At 48.7% G+C, this 16351-nt stretch overlaps 6 protein-coding genes across 6 annotated transcripts; 3 read left to right on the top strand and 3 right to left on the bottom strand.

Moving 5' to 3' along the window:
• Window positions 1-566: 566 nt before the first annotated feature.
• FTJAE_12842 (uncharacterized protein) lies at window positions 567-1415 on the top strand (the record flags this gene model as incomplete). The annotated part of the gene is made up of 1 exon (XM_037345927.1): window positions 567-1415. One exon carries the CDS (start codon window positions 567-569, stop codon window positions 1413-1415), a length of 849 nt encoding a protein of 282 aa, XP_037200124.1.
• Window positions 1416-1720: 305 nt separating this feature from the next.
• FTJAE_12841 (dynactin 6) lies at window positions 1721-2353 on the bottom strand (the record flags this gene model as incomplete). The annotated part of the gene is made up of 2 exons (XM_037345926.1): window positions 1721-1909; window positions 1958-2353. The coding sequence occupies 2 exons, from the start codon at window positions 2351-2353 to the stop codon at window positions 1721-1723; spliced, it is 585 nt and encodes a 194-aa protein (XP_037200123.1).
• A 471-nt stretch (window positions 2354-2824) lies between these two features.
• FTJAE_12840 (NADH2 dehydrogenase (ubiquinone) flavo 1 precursor) lies at window positions 2825-5801 on the top strand (the record flags this gene model as incomplete). Its single annotated transcript, XM_037345925.1, has 4 exons — window positions 2825-3127; window positions 3205-4192; window positions 4245-4406; window positions 4975-5801. 4 exons carry the CDS (start codon window positions 2825-2827, stop codon window positions 5799-5801), a joined length of 2280 nt encoding a protein of 759 aa, XP_037200122.1.
• A 271-nt stretch (window positions 5802-6072) lies between these two features.
• Window positions 6073-6821, bottom strand: FTJAE_12839 (uncharacterized protein; the record flags this gene model as incomplete). Its single annotated transcript, XM_037345923.1, has 2 exons — window positions 6073-6244; window positions 6301-6821. The coding sequence occupies 2 exons, from the start codon at window positions 6819-6821 to the stop codon at window positions 6073-6075; spliced, it is 693 nt and encodes a 230-aa protein (XP_037200121.1).
• Window positions 6822-7402: 581 nt separating this feature from the next.
• FTJAE_12838 (uncharacterized protein) lies at window positions 7403-9230 on the bottom strand (the record flags this gene model as incomplete). Its single annotated transcript, XM_037345922.1, has 3 exons — window positions 7403-8322; window positions 8376-9012; window positions 9192-9230. The coding sequence occupies 3 exons, from the start codon at window positions 9228-9230 to the stop codon at window positions 7403-7405; spliced, it is 1596 nt and encodes a 531-aa protein (XP_037200120.1).
• Window positions 9231-10771: 1541 nt separating this feature from the next.
• FTJAE_12837 (Niemann-Pick type C-related 1 protein) lies at window positions 10772-14648 on the top strand (the record flags this gene model as incomplete). Its single annotated transcript, XM_037345921.1, has 2 exons — window positions 10772-11035; window positions 11091-14648. 2 exons carry the CDS (start codon window positions 10772-10774, stop codon window positions 14646-14648), a joined length of 3822 nt encoding a protein of 1273 aa, XP_037200119.1.
• Between the last annotated feature and the right edge of the window lie 1703 nt (window positions 14649-16351).

Raw genomic sequence — 16351 nt, 5'->3', positions numbered from 1 at the left:
CCCCGGAATAGCTCACAACGACAGGACGTGGTGCATCCCAGGATATCCGGAGCTCCATATAAGTGACGACGTGTCAGAAGACCCCTGATCCAGGGATATTCTTGGCGGATACCGAATCATGCACAACTTGTCTGTATCCCACATACCGTCGGCTGCCTTTGCTGTGGTCTAGCGCTCACCGTTTATAACGGAGCCTTGACAGTCGTTCACTTATGCATGCATAAGATCCAAAGGCTCAAGCTGAAATTGTAACATGCATAGCCACAAACTCAGCTCACAGCCACATTCTATCTACGCAATACACTGATATCACTGCAGCACGACCTCAACCTCTTGGCTTTTATACAAAACCTGTTCACTTTCGCTGACATTGTCCTCTCGACTTCTCCAATCACTATACTCGACCTCGTAGAAATTCTATAAATTTGATACGAGCTGCTAATATTGCTTCTCTTGCGACGACTGACTATTAGCTACTTTACTGACGACGTCATCGCTTTCACTTGTGGTCGGCTTCACTGATTTACCTCTCAAACACACTTCAAGCCCCGAACCTTCAAAAGAAAATGAATCCCTCTGATGTTCCAGATGAACCTCCGCCTTCATACGCCGAGAGCCAAAACCAGCATAAGAAGCTCCCTGCACAACCTCCGCCTGCAGCTGCAGCTGCAGCTCCGCAACCAAAAGCATCAGCATCAGCATCAGCATCACAGGGTCCTCCTCCAACTGCAGGCCCCAGCCAACCACCAGCTGTTCCACGCCAATTCCCACCGGCCTTCAATCTGTACTACCAAGGATGGCCCAATAACTCCTATACACTCGCTGAACATCAAAACCACCCTCTCTACCTCTACTCCGCACATTCCGGCCTGAGTGATCTACCGCCAATTCTTTTACACTCTGGTCCAGGCCCGTCATATTCACCTCTGGCCTCTGCAAGTTTCATGTTCATGAGCGCTAGTTTCGAAGTCGAATTGCCTCCAGTGCCAGGCTCGGGAGCTCCATTGGCACGCGAAGTAGTTGAACCAGTAGGTTCACACAGTGGTCTCGGTACAGGCTATAGCTTTGCTATCGAAGTCGGACCACTTGGCAATGGACCACGAGAGAGATTTGAGTGGCGGCGCTCACGTGGAGATGTCATAGCAAGCTTGGGTGGTCATTATTATGGCTGGAAGCTTGTGCGTATGAGCCGTGGTGCTCCTGGAGGGGGAAATATGGCATTTGCGCCAGGCGGCTTTAAAGATAGCCAAGGAAACGAAGTTGTTGCAGCTTGGACGATGGGCGATGGAAGAAGTTTGACAAAGGTTGCGCATTTTCGTTTTATGGGAACGGGCTTGACAGGACTTCTTGGAGAGAGATGGGCTATTATGGTGGTGATAACAGGGCTGGCCTTATTTCACAGAGACCGAAGATGATAGTCTTGATTCGTCTCACGAAGGCACGGCCTACATCTCGGTCTTGTTTTATGTGCCATATGCCCTCACTGGGCCATAATAATATTTTAATATGAGCTGTATGCATTGCCGCACCCTGCCCGTTGTGATGAGATGCTATTCGGTGTTGTTCGCTGCTCATGGGGTGTAACTATACTTTATGGAGAATGTGTGTAGATTCTTTGTGATCAATATAGTGATAGAACAAAGGAGTATCACCAAAAGGGAACCCGCTGAGCCTTATCATATATAATGAGGTTGTTCAAAATAGAATATGTATGGGTATCTTATTTAAATTTATCGGCGTTACTGGGTATCATTTTTCGTAGGACAGCGAGCTGTTTCATCAAGGCAATCTTCCTCTGATCACCAAGGTTACGTCGATCGATTCGTCTTGTCCCATTCGAGAAGACTACAGTGTTGTCGGGCAGTATTGTTCCAGGGGCAATCTTCGTCATCTGCGTAATGGTGCAATTCTAGATATTGTCAGCTCCTGATCACGAAGATGGGGGGTTCATATCTACCTTGCCAATCCTAGCACCACTCCCGATAGTTGACCCAGCGTGAACCACCGTACCCTCGCCGATCTCGGTATTTCCAGCTTCAATAACACTGCCTGCCTCAATTGTAACAAAGTCTGCCAGCACGACGCCACCGCGTTGCGCAGTATCAGTGTCGACAGGGCGAGTTCCCAGGTGTGTTCGTTCGTGAATGAGACATCGTCGCCCGATCAAAATAGATCCCGAGTTTGACTCAAACTTTGACCGAGGGTGTACTACTGTTTCTGATTGTATCGTGATCGAGTGTGTTCCTTGGAGAATCGCATTATCGGAGATGGTCAGGGAATCTGAGAAATGGACGGGAGGCCTGGGACCACTGCGATCGATAGCGGGAAGAATGGAATGTCTTTTGCTAGACATGATGAACGCGACTCAGGTTATCATCGCACAGATGTCAGTGGTCATTTCTCATCAACACGGCGGAGGAAGTCGAGATGAAGCTTGTAAACAAAGCCCACGATACTTGAGTTGGTGTTGCGACACCACAGATCGAGTCCGTCGAATAGAAACCCTTCCCTGAATGCTTACGTGAAGCGGCGCTACCAGGATCTATGACTCCAGGATATCGGTTGGAGGCAAATCGGGGGCAAAGGGCACTTGATGCGCTTAACAGAAACGATAAGAAAGACTTCTGTTAATATGTGAGAATTGGTGTGGAGCAAAGTCCTGGCTAACTTGAGTGGCTGAATAATCGCGTAATGGATTGGCCAATCACTAGCCCGCTATTTCTGAACGGCCTGGTCACGAAATGGATCTCGCCCGGGAAACTTGAAGTGCCGCAACTTGACGTTCAACCATCTCCAAACCGCCACCCGACAACGATCGAGCACAATGCTGTCCACGAGAACGGCGCCCAAGAAGGCCGTCGGCCTCTCACGGACCGCCGTGAGGGGTCTGGCTACTGTCCAGGACGGCGCCCCGAAGCGAACATACGGTGGTCTACGAGACCAGGATCGCATTTTCCAGAACCTCTATAACCGATATCCCGTGGACCTCAAGAGTGCTAGGAAGATGGGCGATTGGCACAAGACCAAGGAGATTATTCTCAAGGGACACGATTGGATCATCAGCGAGGTCAAGGCCTCCGGTCTTCGAGGACGAGGTGGTGCTGGTTTCCCCTCGGGTCTCAAATGGGTAGGTTTCTCCAAGATTGGTTTTACGGCTCAGGAGGCCGACCCAGCATCAATTGTCTCTAACCCAACGCTCTGTAGTCTTTCATGAACTTCAAGGACTGGGATAAGGACACCAAGCCCCGTTATCTCGTCGTCAATGCCGATGAGGGTGAGCCCGGAACCTGCAAGGACCGTGAGATTATGCGAAAGGACCCACACAAGCTCATCGAGGGATGTCTTATTTCTGGCCGAGCCATGAACGCAACCGCCGCCTATATCTACATCCGTGGTGAATTCGTCGAGGAGGCTGCTGTTCTCCAGCGAGCCATCAACGAGGCCTACGCCGCCGGCCTGATCGGAAAGAACGCCTGTGACTCCGGCTACGACTTCGATGTTTACCTGCACCGAGGTGCTGGTGCCTACGTCTGTGGTGAGGAGACTTCTCTTATTGAGTCTCTGGAGGGCAAGCCTGGAAAGCCTCGTCTTAAGCCCCCGTTCCCTGCTGCCGTCGGTCTTTTCGGATGCCCTTCAACTGTTACCAACGTCGAGACTGTTGCGGTTGCCCCTACTATCTGCCGACGAGGAGGAAGCTGGTTTGCTGGCTTCGGCCGAGAGCGTAACCAGGGCACCAAGTTGTTCTGTATCTCTGGCCATGTCAACAACCCCTGCACTGTTGAGGAGGAGATGTCCATTCCTCTGCGTGAGCTGATTGACAAGCACTGTGGTGGTGTTCGAGGTGGATGGGATAACCTTTTGGCTGTCATCCCTGGTGGTTCTTCTACTCCTGTTCTCCCCAAGCACGTCTGCGATGACCAGCTGATGGACTTTGATGCCCTCAAGGACAGCCAGTCTGGTCTTGGCACTGCTGCTGTTATCGTTATGGATAAGAGCACCGATATTGTCCGAGCTATCAGCCGTCTCAGCCACTTCTACCGCCACGAGAGTTGCGGCCAGTGCACACCTTGCCGAGAGGGTAGCAATTGGACAGAGCAGATGATGAAGCGATTTGAGAAGGGTCAGGCCCGCGAGCGTGAGATTGACATGCTCCAGGAGCTCACCAAGCAGGTTGAGGGTCACACTATTTGCGGTAAGTTCTTATCTCAATCACCTGTCTATAACGCTGTACTAATGGTGCTTAGCTCTGGGAGAGGCCTTCGCCTGGCCTATTCAGGGTCTTATCCGACACTTCCGACCTGAGCTGGAGGCTCGTATCCAGAAGTTCTCCCAGGAGCATGGTGGTGAGGCCCTTGCTGGTGGATGGAACCATAATGCCAGAGCCCAAGGCAAGTTGGTGTCTCCCGGTCAATAATTGGTATCTTGAGTAGAAAAGGGCATGGAGAGAGGAAGGAATTAAGCTTGACGTGTCTTGCATCGTACTTGTGCATAACTACAACTATTAGGTAGATGCCATGTGTTATATTTACTTATTGTTCAATGGGAGTAAGATTTGATAAAGTAAACTATGTTTGCCTGAATGAATCCTCTTCAAGTGAAAATAAAAACAGCTTCGATGTATGTGAGAATATTGTATCATTCACTCATATACAAGTCGCTTCAAATTGCCGTATTCAATCTACGTGTATGTGAGGATCCACTAACATTGAACTACTGGCTGGCCCCATCAACACCGCCTATTCAACAAACAACCTAACAACCAGGGGTCAATGATTTGTAATTTTCTGTTCATTTGCGTTAGACGTATATAAATTCGTGGCATAAATCTCGACTTCTTTCAGTTTGTTTCTTACACCTCTGTCTCGGTAGACCAGCAGTTATGGTGGGAAAATATGAGCATTTTGTTGCCTTTGGCACAGATCTTGGTATTTCTCTCACAAATCCTCACCAGACACACTCACTAACTATTCTCAGTCGGCATCGAGCGAATTCTCCGTGGTTTTCAAGCGATATGCTCTCTTCTAGTCTGGTACCCAGCTCTATTTGCCCTTGTCCAGCCTAAGGTGTCATCAACATTATCTCTCCGCGTTCTAGGCGGCCAAATCAACGTCTCCCGACGTTTCATTCGGTTCTTCCGCTTTTTGGACACTTTCCGCGCAGGATGGCTCGTTTACGTCGCTCAAGGCGATAAGAGCATCGATGTGTGGCTTGATATCATTAGCAAGACCTGTTTCGGCATGTTCGGCATGATGGAGACTTTGACTCTCCTTGATCTCTGCGGCATCGAGAACCTTCGTATCTTTAGTCCTGAGAAATTCCAGGAGATTGATTACCAGTCGCAACTTTTCTGGTTCGCTGGATTGTACACTTCTGTTCTTGTCACGGTTATCAGACTGTATCGACTAGTCGCTGGGACTCCTGCCTCTGTCAAACGCGAGACTGTTAGCATCAGCTCTACGGAAAAACCAGCCGAGCTTATTACTACAGAGAAGGAGACTGCGGTTCTCTCTGAGAAGATGACCAAGGAAGATCTCGACAAAGAGCGTGAGCGTCTCAAGAGCATCGTCAACAAACGCAAGATCGAGAGACGTGCTTGGATGAAGAAGTTCAAGAGTGAAGGCTACACTCTCCTCCGCGCTCTCGTTTCTGATCTCCTCGATATGCTTCTTCCCACCACTACAGTTGGATGGGTCGAGCTTGAGCCCGGCTTAGTTAGTTTAGCCATGTTCTTCACCACCTTTACTACAGGTCAGGCTGTCTGGGAGAGGGTTGGACAGAATCTTCAGCGGCAGAAGCAGTAGGAGATGAAGGTGTACGGCAATATTCAATTCTCATCTCACGTCACGCTATGTGAAAGCTATCTATACCGCCTGTCACTGCGGCAGCAAAATACAGGTTACTCACAGACTACACCATATACATTTTCCACCCAGATATTGTTCTCAGAACATTATCGTATCGGGCTAATCCATAGTCCTCTTGGCCTCGGTCTTTGTAGTCGGTGTTATCTTTGGAAGGAAGAGATTAGAGGCTAGGTACTGGGTTCCTTTAGTAAAATTCCGATTTGGTCCTCTAGACCTCAGAAGCCATCGAGTCGCGGGGCTCAGAAACTTCGTCTCGGAAGACATCGAGGTCAGGGATCGAGTACAGGTAGTCGTCCTCGTCCTCGCCCCTGTAGACAACGATCTTCATCTTGCGGAAAAGACTGATCAGGTTGAGAACAGCAATGGCCGACTGCATGATCCTGTAATACACTATTAGCATCACTTGAATGACCGAAACCATCAGTTGGATACTTACACAACCGTAAGACTCAGGCCCGAGATATTTGCGAGATAAGCCCAGTTATATGTAATGAAGGACAGAACACTTGGTCCGATGAAGAAAAGACCGAAAGAAAAGTCGATAGCGCTGACAATATAAGTCCCGGCGCCACGGCTTGAGCGTGAGGCAAGCGAAGTCGTGCCAACGGTGCAGAAAAAGTTTCCGATCTTGAGGTCGAACTTGTTGCTCTTCCTGCCTGGGAGGAGGCTCTTGAAGACGCGGGACGCATGCCAAATAGCCAAGAAAATTCCACCGATTGCGAAAACGGCGGCTGATCCTGGAGAGTCATAGGGCATGCAGATGAAAACTACATCGGTGATGACGATAGGGACAATCATCAATCGTAACAGCATGATAGGTGAGAAAGAGAGTCGGAACACGGGCGTCTTCCCATTGTCTCTATCCTCCCGGTCGGATGGTGACAGCAGCGCAGCTGCGGGGTCCTCTCTGGGAAGAGGCTCATAAGAAGGCTGTCCTGACTGGTTCTTGGCCGCCATACTGAAGTGTCGATGAGTGAGTGATCCGTGAATTTTTATGGTCAGCCTTGTAAGTGGTGATACTGGTGTCTCATGGCGGACACCTCAGTACTTATACAATAACACCGTGATAGCACCCACAGGGGCATGATGTGACAAAACAAAAGCAAAGCCATATCCTATCTAGGAAACCGCCGCGTTTACTCTGATCTTTGGCAGAGGTTTAGCGCAAGGAGCGAAGGATCATGTTTCGTGCGTGCCTAGCACAGCCTTAAAGCTGCATGGTCCGAGTTTCCATGGTAATGGCTGCGCTAACAGTACTATTTCCGCTCGTCTATTCGCCAGGGTCGACGCAGGAAACATGCAGTTGGTTGTCATGACTGTTTCGGGTTCATTTGTGGATCAGAGGCTGCGTAAGCCTTTGCTTGAATTCGGGGTCCAGAACTCCAACATGGCCAAAACTTGAGGTGAATGTTATCCCATCTGACCGTTTGAGCAATGAGCTGTCGTAAGAATTGCCGATCTGGTTGATCCAGGCCAATGCGGAATATTTCCAAAATATAGATGAGATAGCCACCGCAAGGCATTCTTTATCTTGGCGTTTATAGCCTACCCTCGATGAGAAAGCGTCCAGTCTCAACCTGCATCTTCCACCCATCTTGGAGGAGAGCTGAAGCCACAGCTTGTCTCAGCTTTGACACACCACCAGCACTATGGCGGCCGAGTCCAGTTATGACAGTAAAAGGCTGCTGTCGAGCCTTATCAGATCGAAACTCTCCCAGGCCAGCCCACCAGGACTGGACTCTCTCGCGAGCAATGCTCACGCCAGACTGCACGTTGAGGCCGTGTAAGTCAATTGAAGTTGATGTGCTTTGCTTATCAACGAGTAAATTTGCCGCTGTTGACGTAGCATGCATTTCATATCGAGCCTGCTCTCGTGCCCTTTCAGAATAATAACCTGCTGCCTGTCGGTAGAGTGGATTAGAGGCACCACGTCGATTTAAGGATGCTGCTGAAGCCGCTGCTTCACGTTTGGCTCGATTGTATTGGCTGGCTCTCTCAGCAGCTTGCGCGTACGCTGACGAGCCGACGGGAAAGCTCGTGCTTCCTGATACCGGCCGGGCCAGCTTGGACTTCCCTCGCGTAACTGTCTCAAATCCTTCGATGTCCTCTACGGGCAGTGGCGTCAGTTGATAACTGACTTCAAGCTTTTGTGTCCAGGGATTCTTGACGAAATGTTTGCTAACAAGCGCCGCGATGTCTTCTGATTCTTGCGCTGAAGAGCCCGTAACCTGCACAATTGTCGACATAAACTTCTCCGGAACATTCTGATATTTTTGGGCGAGTTCCTGTGCATATTTCTTTGCCTCTTTATCCTGGGTTTCGATGCCTTGTGACATGTATCGATGCAAGATCTCAACTGCAGCGGCGCCACTCGCACAGCGTTTGTTGTGGTAGATATCGGAGACTACTCCAAAGGGTAAGTCCAGCCTGTCTGCTAGATATGCGATCTCGTCCTGGCCTAAGTCAGACTGTTAGTTATCACGGTCTGGTAAATGATTGGTTAGAACATACGCTTCAACTCCTTGAGGTCATCGGGGGATGGAGAGATATTTCCACTGCTGGATGATGGTGTTTCGCCTCTCAAAGCTTTTTTGCCCTTCTTCTTGTTCCTTCTCTTCTTCTTACCAACGGCTTCGTCGGGCTCAAAGAAGCCATCAATGCCCTTCTGCTCCTGACCTGTTGATTTAAGATACTGGATGTTCAGTAGGTCATCGAGCGCAGTCTGCACATCACCATTTGCCTTTTTCAGTGAGTGTTTAATGTCAAATGCCTTGAGCTCACTAAACATGCTTTGGAGGAGCATGGCTTTATTCTCCTCGCTATCATCATCGAACGAAGTAAGTCTGGGTATGGAGTAGGTTGTGTTTGTTGTCGATGCAGTTTGATCGCTGGCGGAAGTGGTATCTGTGTCGTGAGCACGAGAGGCCTGTTGGCTGCTCGTCTCAGCCGTACTCTCGTCGCCATTCGCATCTTCAGGCATGTTCGAAATGCCGCTTGGGTTGAATCCTGTCGCTTCTTCTGTTGAGACATGCTGGGCAAGGTCTTCTAAGACAGTCTGAGCTGACTTGTACTGAGAAGCTTCTGTGAGATCATGGTCGCTGGCGATAGCAACTATGAGGGCTTCGTCCAGGAGCAACCTGAATTTTTCCTGCAACATCATACGTCAGTATGAGTCTCTTATCTATGACAGTGCACGAACACGATATTATATCTCACGGTCATTCTCACGATATCTTGGTGCCATACTGGCTCAAAAGTTCGCTTCTATGACTCGACAACTAGATATATACGCGCTGAAACCACCATAATAATAATAAATGAACATACCACAAGCTTTTGCATAAGCTCTTCTGAGGTTTCTGGCATCTTGGGGGAGGGATAGTGTTGTGATGGTTATGGCTGGTTCCAGAATAAAGCATGGTACTTTATATAATGCTACAAGTAATAAGAAAAACTATGTCGCCAAGTCTTCAGAAACTTCCCGTGCTTTATACACACAGAAAGATTGAAAGAGTCGTGGTGTTTTCGAGGCTCTTGGGCGACGGTGGAGTTAGTTCAAGTTGCTTGACGTATCACGTGCCATGATAACTAGGCTTGGGGTTGCAAAGTTGGAAATACAATACAATTAATGAGTAGCACAAGACCTGAAGTCTTGGGTTTATTGGGAGCATTCATACCTGAATTCACTTTCGGGTCTGTTGATTGACTTTACACGGGCCTATGCTGGTAGAAAATTGGGGATGTCTGAGCGAGAATGCCTCATGCTTCATATCTGATGATAGCACTAACTTGGCTGCTTTTACTATTAGGCTTAGACTATATTGATAAGGTTGTTTATCTGACTGGCAGAATCTGCATCTATCGTGGTTTTGTGTAATATTCCGTTAATGTTTGTCCAAGTTGAACCCTTGGATTCAGAGCAATCAATGATACCTAAGTATAGTGACTAGGTATATATTCGTCCAAGTTTCTAGCACAAGAGTAGCGGGTTTATGATCAAGGATTACATTATGGAATGCTGTCTGGATATATATAGTGGTTACGGAGTACTATCTATGGATAGGGCGATGCATTTCTCAGTTCTGCAGAGTTGAAATTTACTTATTTAGGCACATAAATACGACTCTTGACACTTATAGAAACCTTGCACCTATCTACCTAGGTAGGTATGAATGGATTTCAGGGCCCTACATAGAAGTCAAACCCTACGAGTGGCTTAGATCTATCCCTGCGACATGATGATTACATTTGCCGACCAAATGAACTGAGCATGATCTCAATAACTGCTACCTCTGAATGTATTAAATTCACATCCATATCTCTAGGGTATAGCAGTCAAACTCCGAATGAATCATTGACTGGAGCTAATACGATGGCTAAGCTCAACCCCGGCTTCTGACCCCGGCCTCTTAGACCACAAGGACCACTAAGTTAATCACGCTGGCGAATTAGAGGCAGACTGGGCCCACAGAAACCAATGACGCAGGTCGGCCGTGACCTCTGCAGCGCCCGCCTTCGAGGCCCATTCAAGCTGGAGCTTTCCATTGCAGCCGTCACCGAGCTATTGTACCTGCTACGGTTACGGCTCCTGCTGCGCTACGACATCACCACCTGCCTCCGAGTCTGAACCTGCAACCGTTTCGTTTGCGCCTACTTTGTCGACGCGTCGCCTTTAGAGTTTCACCTCCATTTGAGTCACGTTATTCAATTTCTAAACTTCAATTCTACAATCTATTATGATTGCTTCTCCAACATCTTAACCTTTCATCATCATCCCACGCTTATCGTCGCACCGTACCTGTCGTACGTCAACTTGAGAGCGATATCCACACGAAACTTCGATCGCGACCAACTAGGCCTACGACTTCGTATATAACACCCGCCGCGCGCGGCTCCCTAATTTCGAGATGCATCAACGCATCGTGCCCCAGCTAGGAGCTGTGGCTGCTCTTCTTGCTGGCCTCGGCTTTGCTGAGCAGCATACTCCGAAACATGAAGCTGGACGATGCGCTTTCCGCGGCCACTGTGGAAAGCAGAGTTTTTTCGGCAAAGAACTTCCCTGTGTCGACAATGGTTTGGCTGAAGATCCCGATGAAGAGCTTCGTAACGAACTCGTCGAACTTTGCGGCCAGAAATGGAAGACCGGACCTGTTTGCTGCAACCTTGATCAAGTGAGTATATCCTACGGACCTCCATCACTACTTCATACTAATCTGCGATACATAGATCAAAGCACTCAAGTCCGAGCTCGGTACGCCAAGTACACTCATTGGGTCCTGCCCAGCTTGCAAAGACAACTTCTTCAACCTCTTTTGTACATTCACATGTTCTCCGGACCAGTCTCTCTTTATCAATGTGACCGATTCTGCCCCCAAGAACGGCAAGCAGCTCGTAACAGAACTCGACCAGCTCATTTCAGAGAAATATGGCTCTGGTTTCTATGACAGTTGCAAAGAAGTCAAGTTTGGCGGCGCAAACAGCAAGGCGATGGACTTGATTGGTGGTGGTGCTAAGAACTATACCGAGATGCTCAAGTTCCTTGGAGATAAGAAACCTCTCGTCGGTTCTCCTTTCCAGATCAACTTTCCGACTAATTACAGCGACCACGACCTCCACCCATTGGACATGACACCGAAGAAATGCAACGATGAGGACCCTGATTACCGCTGCGTATGTGTCGACTGTCCCGGTGTCTGCCCGAAGCTCCCAGACGTCAAAGACTCAAAGTCTTGCAGAGTCGGTCTTTTGCCTTGCCTCTCATTTGCTTCCATCTTCGTGTATAGCGTTTTACTGCTAACACTGATACTCGCCGTCTTTGGCCACGTCGCATATAAAAAGTATTCTCAGCATCGTGTTGAAAGGACAAGACTGTTGCATGAATCCTCGCATAGTGATGATGAGGACGAAGGTGGTCCAGTTGACACGGAGGCGATGCGTGAGCGCCCAACTAAGAGATACTGGGTCAACGACAAGTGCGACAAAGCCTTCTACCAGCTCGGTCACATTGCAGCTCGATTCCCTGGGTGGTGTATCGGTCTAAGCCTGCTCTTCGTTGCCATCCTTAGTGTTGGATTGTTCCGTTTTGACCTTGAGAAGGAACCTGCCCGCCTTTGGGTGAGCCCCTCTTCTGCTGCTGCACAAGAGAAGGCCTACTTCGACAGCAACTTTGGACCCTTCTACCGTGCCGAAAAGGTCTTCCTTGTGAACGATACAGATCCATCTGGACCAGGCCCTGTTCTGACTTACGATACCCTGAAATGGTGGATTGAAGTTGAGGAGAGCGTCAAGAAGATCGAAAGTCCTGTCTATGGAAAATACTTCCAGGATCTCTGCTTCAAACCTTCCAACGATGCTTGTGTCGTGCAGTCTGTTTCAGCCTATTGGCACGCCAAGGGTGGATTTGACCCCAAGTATTGGAAAGAGGACCTCCGCGCATGCGCCAAGAGCCCCGTGGATTGTCGACCAGACTTCGGACAACCCATCGAGCCCAATATGATCTTTGGTGGTTACGACGACGATGTGGTTGACGCCCATGCTATCACTGTGACCTGGGTTGTTAACAACGCTCAAGAGGGAACTGATGCCCTTGCAAGGGCTGTTGATTGGGAAAACTCCCTCCGCGACCGACTCCTCGAGGTTCAACAAGAAGCCAAGGAGCGTGGCCTTCGCTTGTCCTTCAATACTGAGATTAGTCTCGAGCAGGAACTTAACAAGTCGACCAACACAGATGCAAAGATTATCGTCATCAGTTACATCGTTATGTTTGTTTACGCTTGCATGGCGCTTGGAACCCCCCTGAAGCATATCTTCCGCAATCCTGCTGTGCTCTTGGTTGAGTCCAAGGTAACACTTGGTCTCGTGGGAATTCTTATTGTCCTCATGTCGATTGCTGCCTCTATTGGGTTCTTCTCATGGGTTGGTCTGAAAGCTACGCTCATCATTGTTGAAGTCATTCCCTTTATTGTTCTAGCTGTTGGCGTTGACAATATTTTCCTGATTGTCCATGAACTCGAAAGAGTCAATGTCAGCTTTCCTGATCAAATGGTCGAGGAGCGAGTTGCAAGAGCCCTGGGCCGTATGGGTCCCTCCATTCTCTTCTCTGCTCTCACAGAAACCGTCGCATTTGCTCTCGGCACCGCCGTCGGCATGCCGGCTGTTAGGAATTTCGCTGCTTACGCTGCAGGTGCTGTCCTAGTCAACGCCGTGCTTCAGATGACGATGTTCGTTTCCTTCCTTTCCCTTAACCAGATGCGGGTTGAAGACCATCGTTGTGAACTGTGGCCTTGGTGGCAAATCACTAAGGCTAGAGTCCATCTCAATGGGGCCAACAGTTTTGCTTCGGGAGGTAGCCGTGGCTCAGACATGGCGGAAGAGAGCTTGCTGCAGGTCTTCATCAAGAATACATATGCCCCACGACTTCTTGGGAAGAAGGTCAAGCTTGCAGTTGTCACAATTTTCCTTGGGCTCTTTGCCGGTGGATTGGCACTCTTGCCCAAGATCCAACTTGGTCTTGACCAGCGAGTTGCTATCCCTGATGGCTCTTACCTGATCCCCTACTTTAATGACTTATACGAGTATCTGGAGACCGGACCGCCAGTGTATTTCGTGACCCGCGAAGTTGATGCCTCCAAGCGAGAACAGCAGCAAGAAATTTGCTCGAGATTCACAACTTGCCAGGATCTTTCTCTTACGAATACACTCGAGCTTGAACGACAGAGATCGGATATTTCTTATATCTCTTCACCTGCCGCCAGTTGGATTGACGACTTCTTCCTCTGGTTGAATCCCATTTATGACCAATGTTGTGTGGAGCATGACCAAACCTGCTTTGCTGATCGCAAGCCAGCATGGAATACTACACTCTACGGCATGCCTGAGGACGAAGAGTTCATTCATTATCTCAAGAAGTTCCTTTCAAGCCCTACCGGCGATGAATGCCCTCTCGCTGGCCAGGCCGCGTATGGCCAGGCTGTTGTTCTTAATGATAAGGGCAACCGTGTTAAGTCTACACACTTCAGAACCATGCATACTCCTCTGAGAAGCCAGGAAGATTTCATTGCTGCATACTCCGCAGCTCGCCGCATCGCTTCTGATATCAAAGAAAGAACAGGCGCGGATGTTTTCCCCTATAGCGTCTTCTACATCTTCTTTGACCAATATCTTAGCATTGTACCGTTGACAGCTGTATTGTTGTGTGCCGCTGTTGGCATAATCTTTGCTGTTGCGACCGTCCTCTTGGGTTCACTGCTTACGGCAGCTGTGGTCTCTGTCACAGTTGTGATGAGCGTTGTGGACATCATGGGTAGCATGGCACTGTTCAACGTGTCTCTGAATGCTGTTTCTCTGGTCAATCTCATCATTTGCGTTGGTATTTCTGTTGAATTCTGTGCTCATATCGCCCGTGCGTTCATGTATCCTTCCCGCACGGTGATGGAAGGCAATAGCAATGCCTTCCGTGGTCGCGATGCCCGGGCTTGGACTGCTCTTGTTAACGTCGGAGGATCTGTCTTTTCGGGCATCACCATCACGAAGCTTCTGGGTGTCTCTGTACTCGCCTTCACGCGATCAAAGATCTTCGAGATCTATTACTTCCGAGTTTGGCTGTCTCTGGTCATTTTCGCCGCCCTCCACGCCCTAGTCTTTTTGCCCGTTGCGCTAAGCATCGCTGGAGGTCAGGGTTATGTCGATCCAGAAAGCGAAGGAACTGCAGCGCAAGACCTGACCGATAGGAGATGGCGAGCTATCAGGATTAACGATAACAGCGACTCAGAGGAAGAGTCTTAGTATGAGCGCTTCTTTATGCGGCCCGTAGTATGGAGACGCTCTCGACGTAGGAAACGCTCTACAGGGATCAGGGCAAGGACAGCCACAATGCCAACTGTCCATGAACAAGATGAAGAGGAGGAAGAAGGGACAGAAAGCAATGGAGGACCTTCTGGAAGTTCCGGATCTAGGCCATCTCCGGAGCGGCGACCTCACAACGACGAAAGACGCAACACTACTTAAATGACCTATTTTATGAACGATTTTGGAATCACCGAGATCAGAGTCGCATGCTTGGAACCAGGTGCTTGTGTTGAAGTTGTCCTACATGTCAAAATGTGAGCGCAAAGCGATGGACAATGGGACTTGACATCTTAAGCGTACTAAGGGTTTGTACTTGAGGGCTTGGTTTCAGTTTTGGATAGACCCCAAATGGGTGAATTAAGATACAAGCACGGTGCATTGTCTTCGGGGTGTTTACAGGCGTTGTCGTTATTGGTTTCATGTAGATGGTAACAGGCTCTACAGCGGTCAGAACAGCTTTTCCATATAAACAATAATACAAGCGTTTCATGAAATTGCCTATTGACTTAATAACACGGGCCGCCTTAGCATTGAACATGTGTTAGTCTCATGGCGACTATTCAATAGACAAGTGTCTTTCTTCTTTCTTTTTTTTTATAGTTTTCAGTGGCCTTGCTGATAATTTTGAATTGCTCTTATTCTTTTGAGTGAAGCTATGGCTATTTATTTTGACGGAATAACTACCAGAGTTGATAACTGTTGGAGGCTTCCTCGGATGTTGGACCGAAGACTTGTATAAAGAGGACGGAATGATCATTGCCTAGCCCAAGTGTCAGCTGGAAAAGATAAGGAGCCTTGATAATGAGAGCTGGATGGTTACATATAATATTAGACTTTACTGGTGAGAACAAGATTTGGGCCGCACTCTGTCATGAATTATATATCAAAAAACTGTTTTTACGCTTCTGCCTACAGCGATGAGTTGAGATATACACCTAAAACAGAGATATGTTTCTTTGTATGAAGAAGACGCGGGCTTCGTATCTAACTGTCCCCAAGTCTCCGCCCAGTCCTTATCACGACTTAATAATTGATGACATATCAAATACAGGTGTAACCGTTTTGCCATGGTCTCTAAGGACGATGCAATAGCCATTATCCAGAAAAAGACTGGAATGCTTTACTCGCTTGGTTTTGAGCAATAGCCTGCAGGTCACCCAGACGGGCTCTCAAGCTCTGAAAAATAGCCTTGACAGTAGAACTGAAGCCTACTGTTGCTTCAGGGGGCTGCTCACTTGTTAGAAAAGAGTGTTGTAAATGTGAGTCTGAATGAAAACCTACAGGGGGGATGGCGTTGGTTGTGTCCTGGTCCTGTACTTGTTCCTCGACCTTCTGGGCCATAACCAACATTCCAATACAGTTTCCAGTTCCGTTGTCAGGAGGTGTATCAGGAGGCTGGGACGGGGGAGGTGGAAAACTAGAATTTAAGGGAGGGGGAGTTGGAGGGGGTGTGAGCAGCCCAAGAACAATAGTGCAAGTGGAGGAAGATCTGTCGGATCGATGCTCTGGTCACTCGTCAGGCTTCGCGTGTCCCCGAACATTTATCATTATCAACTTACCTGTCGTTGACATACTGGAAGTTGGTTAGTTGAAGCTCAGAGAAACTTTGATGGTGTGAGTAGGTATGTGAGAGTGCAACT

This window comes from Fusarium tjaetaba (genome assembly GCF_013396195.1).
Source record: "Fusarium tjaetaba strain NRRL 66243 chromosome Unknown NRRL66243_c0000364, whole genome shotgun sequence".
NCBI classification, from domain to species: Eukaryota; Fungi; Ascomycota; class Sordariomycetes; order Hypocreales; family Nectriaceae; genus Fusarium; species Fusarium tjaetaba.
This window is presented reverse-complemented; position numbering and strand designations above follow the sequence as displayed.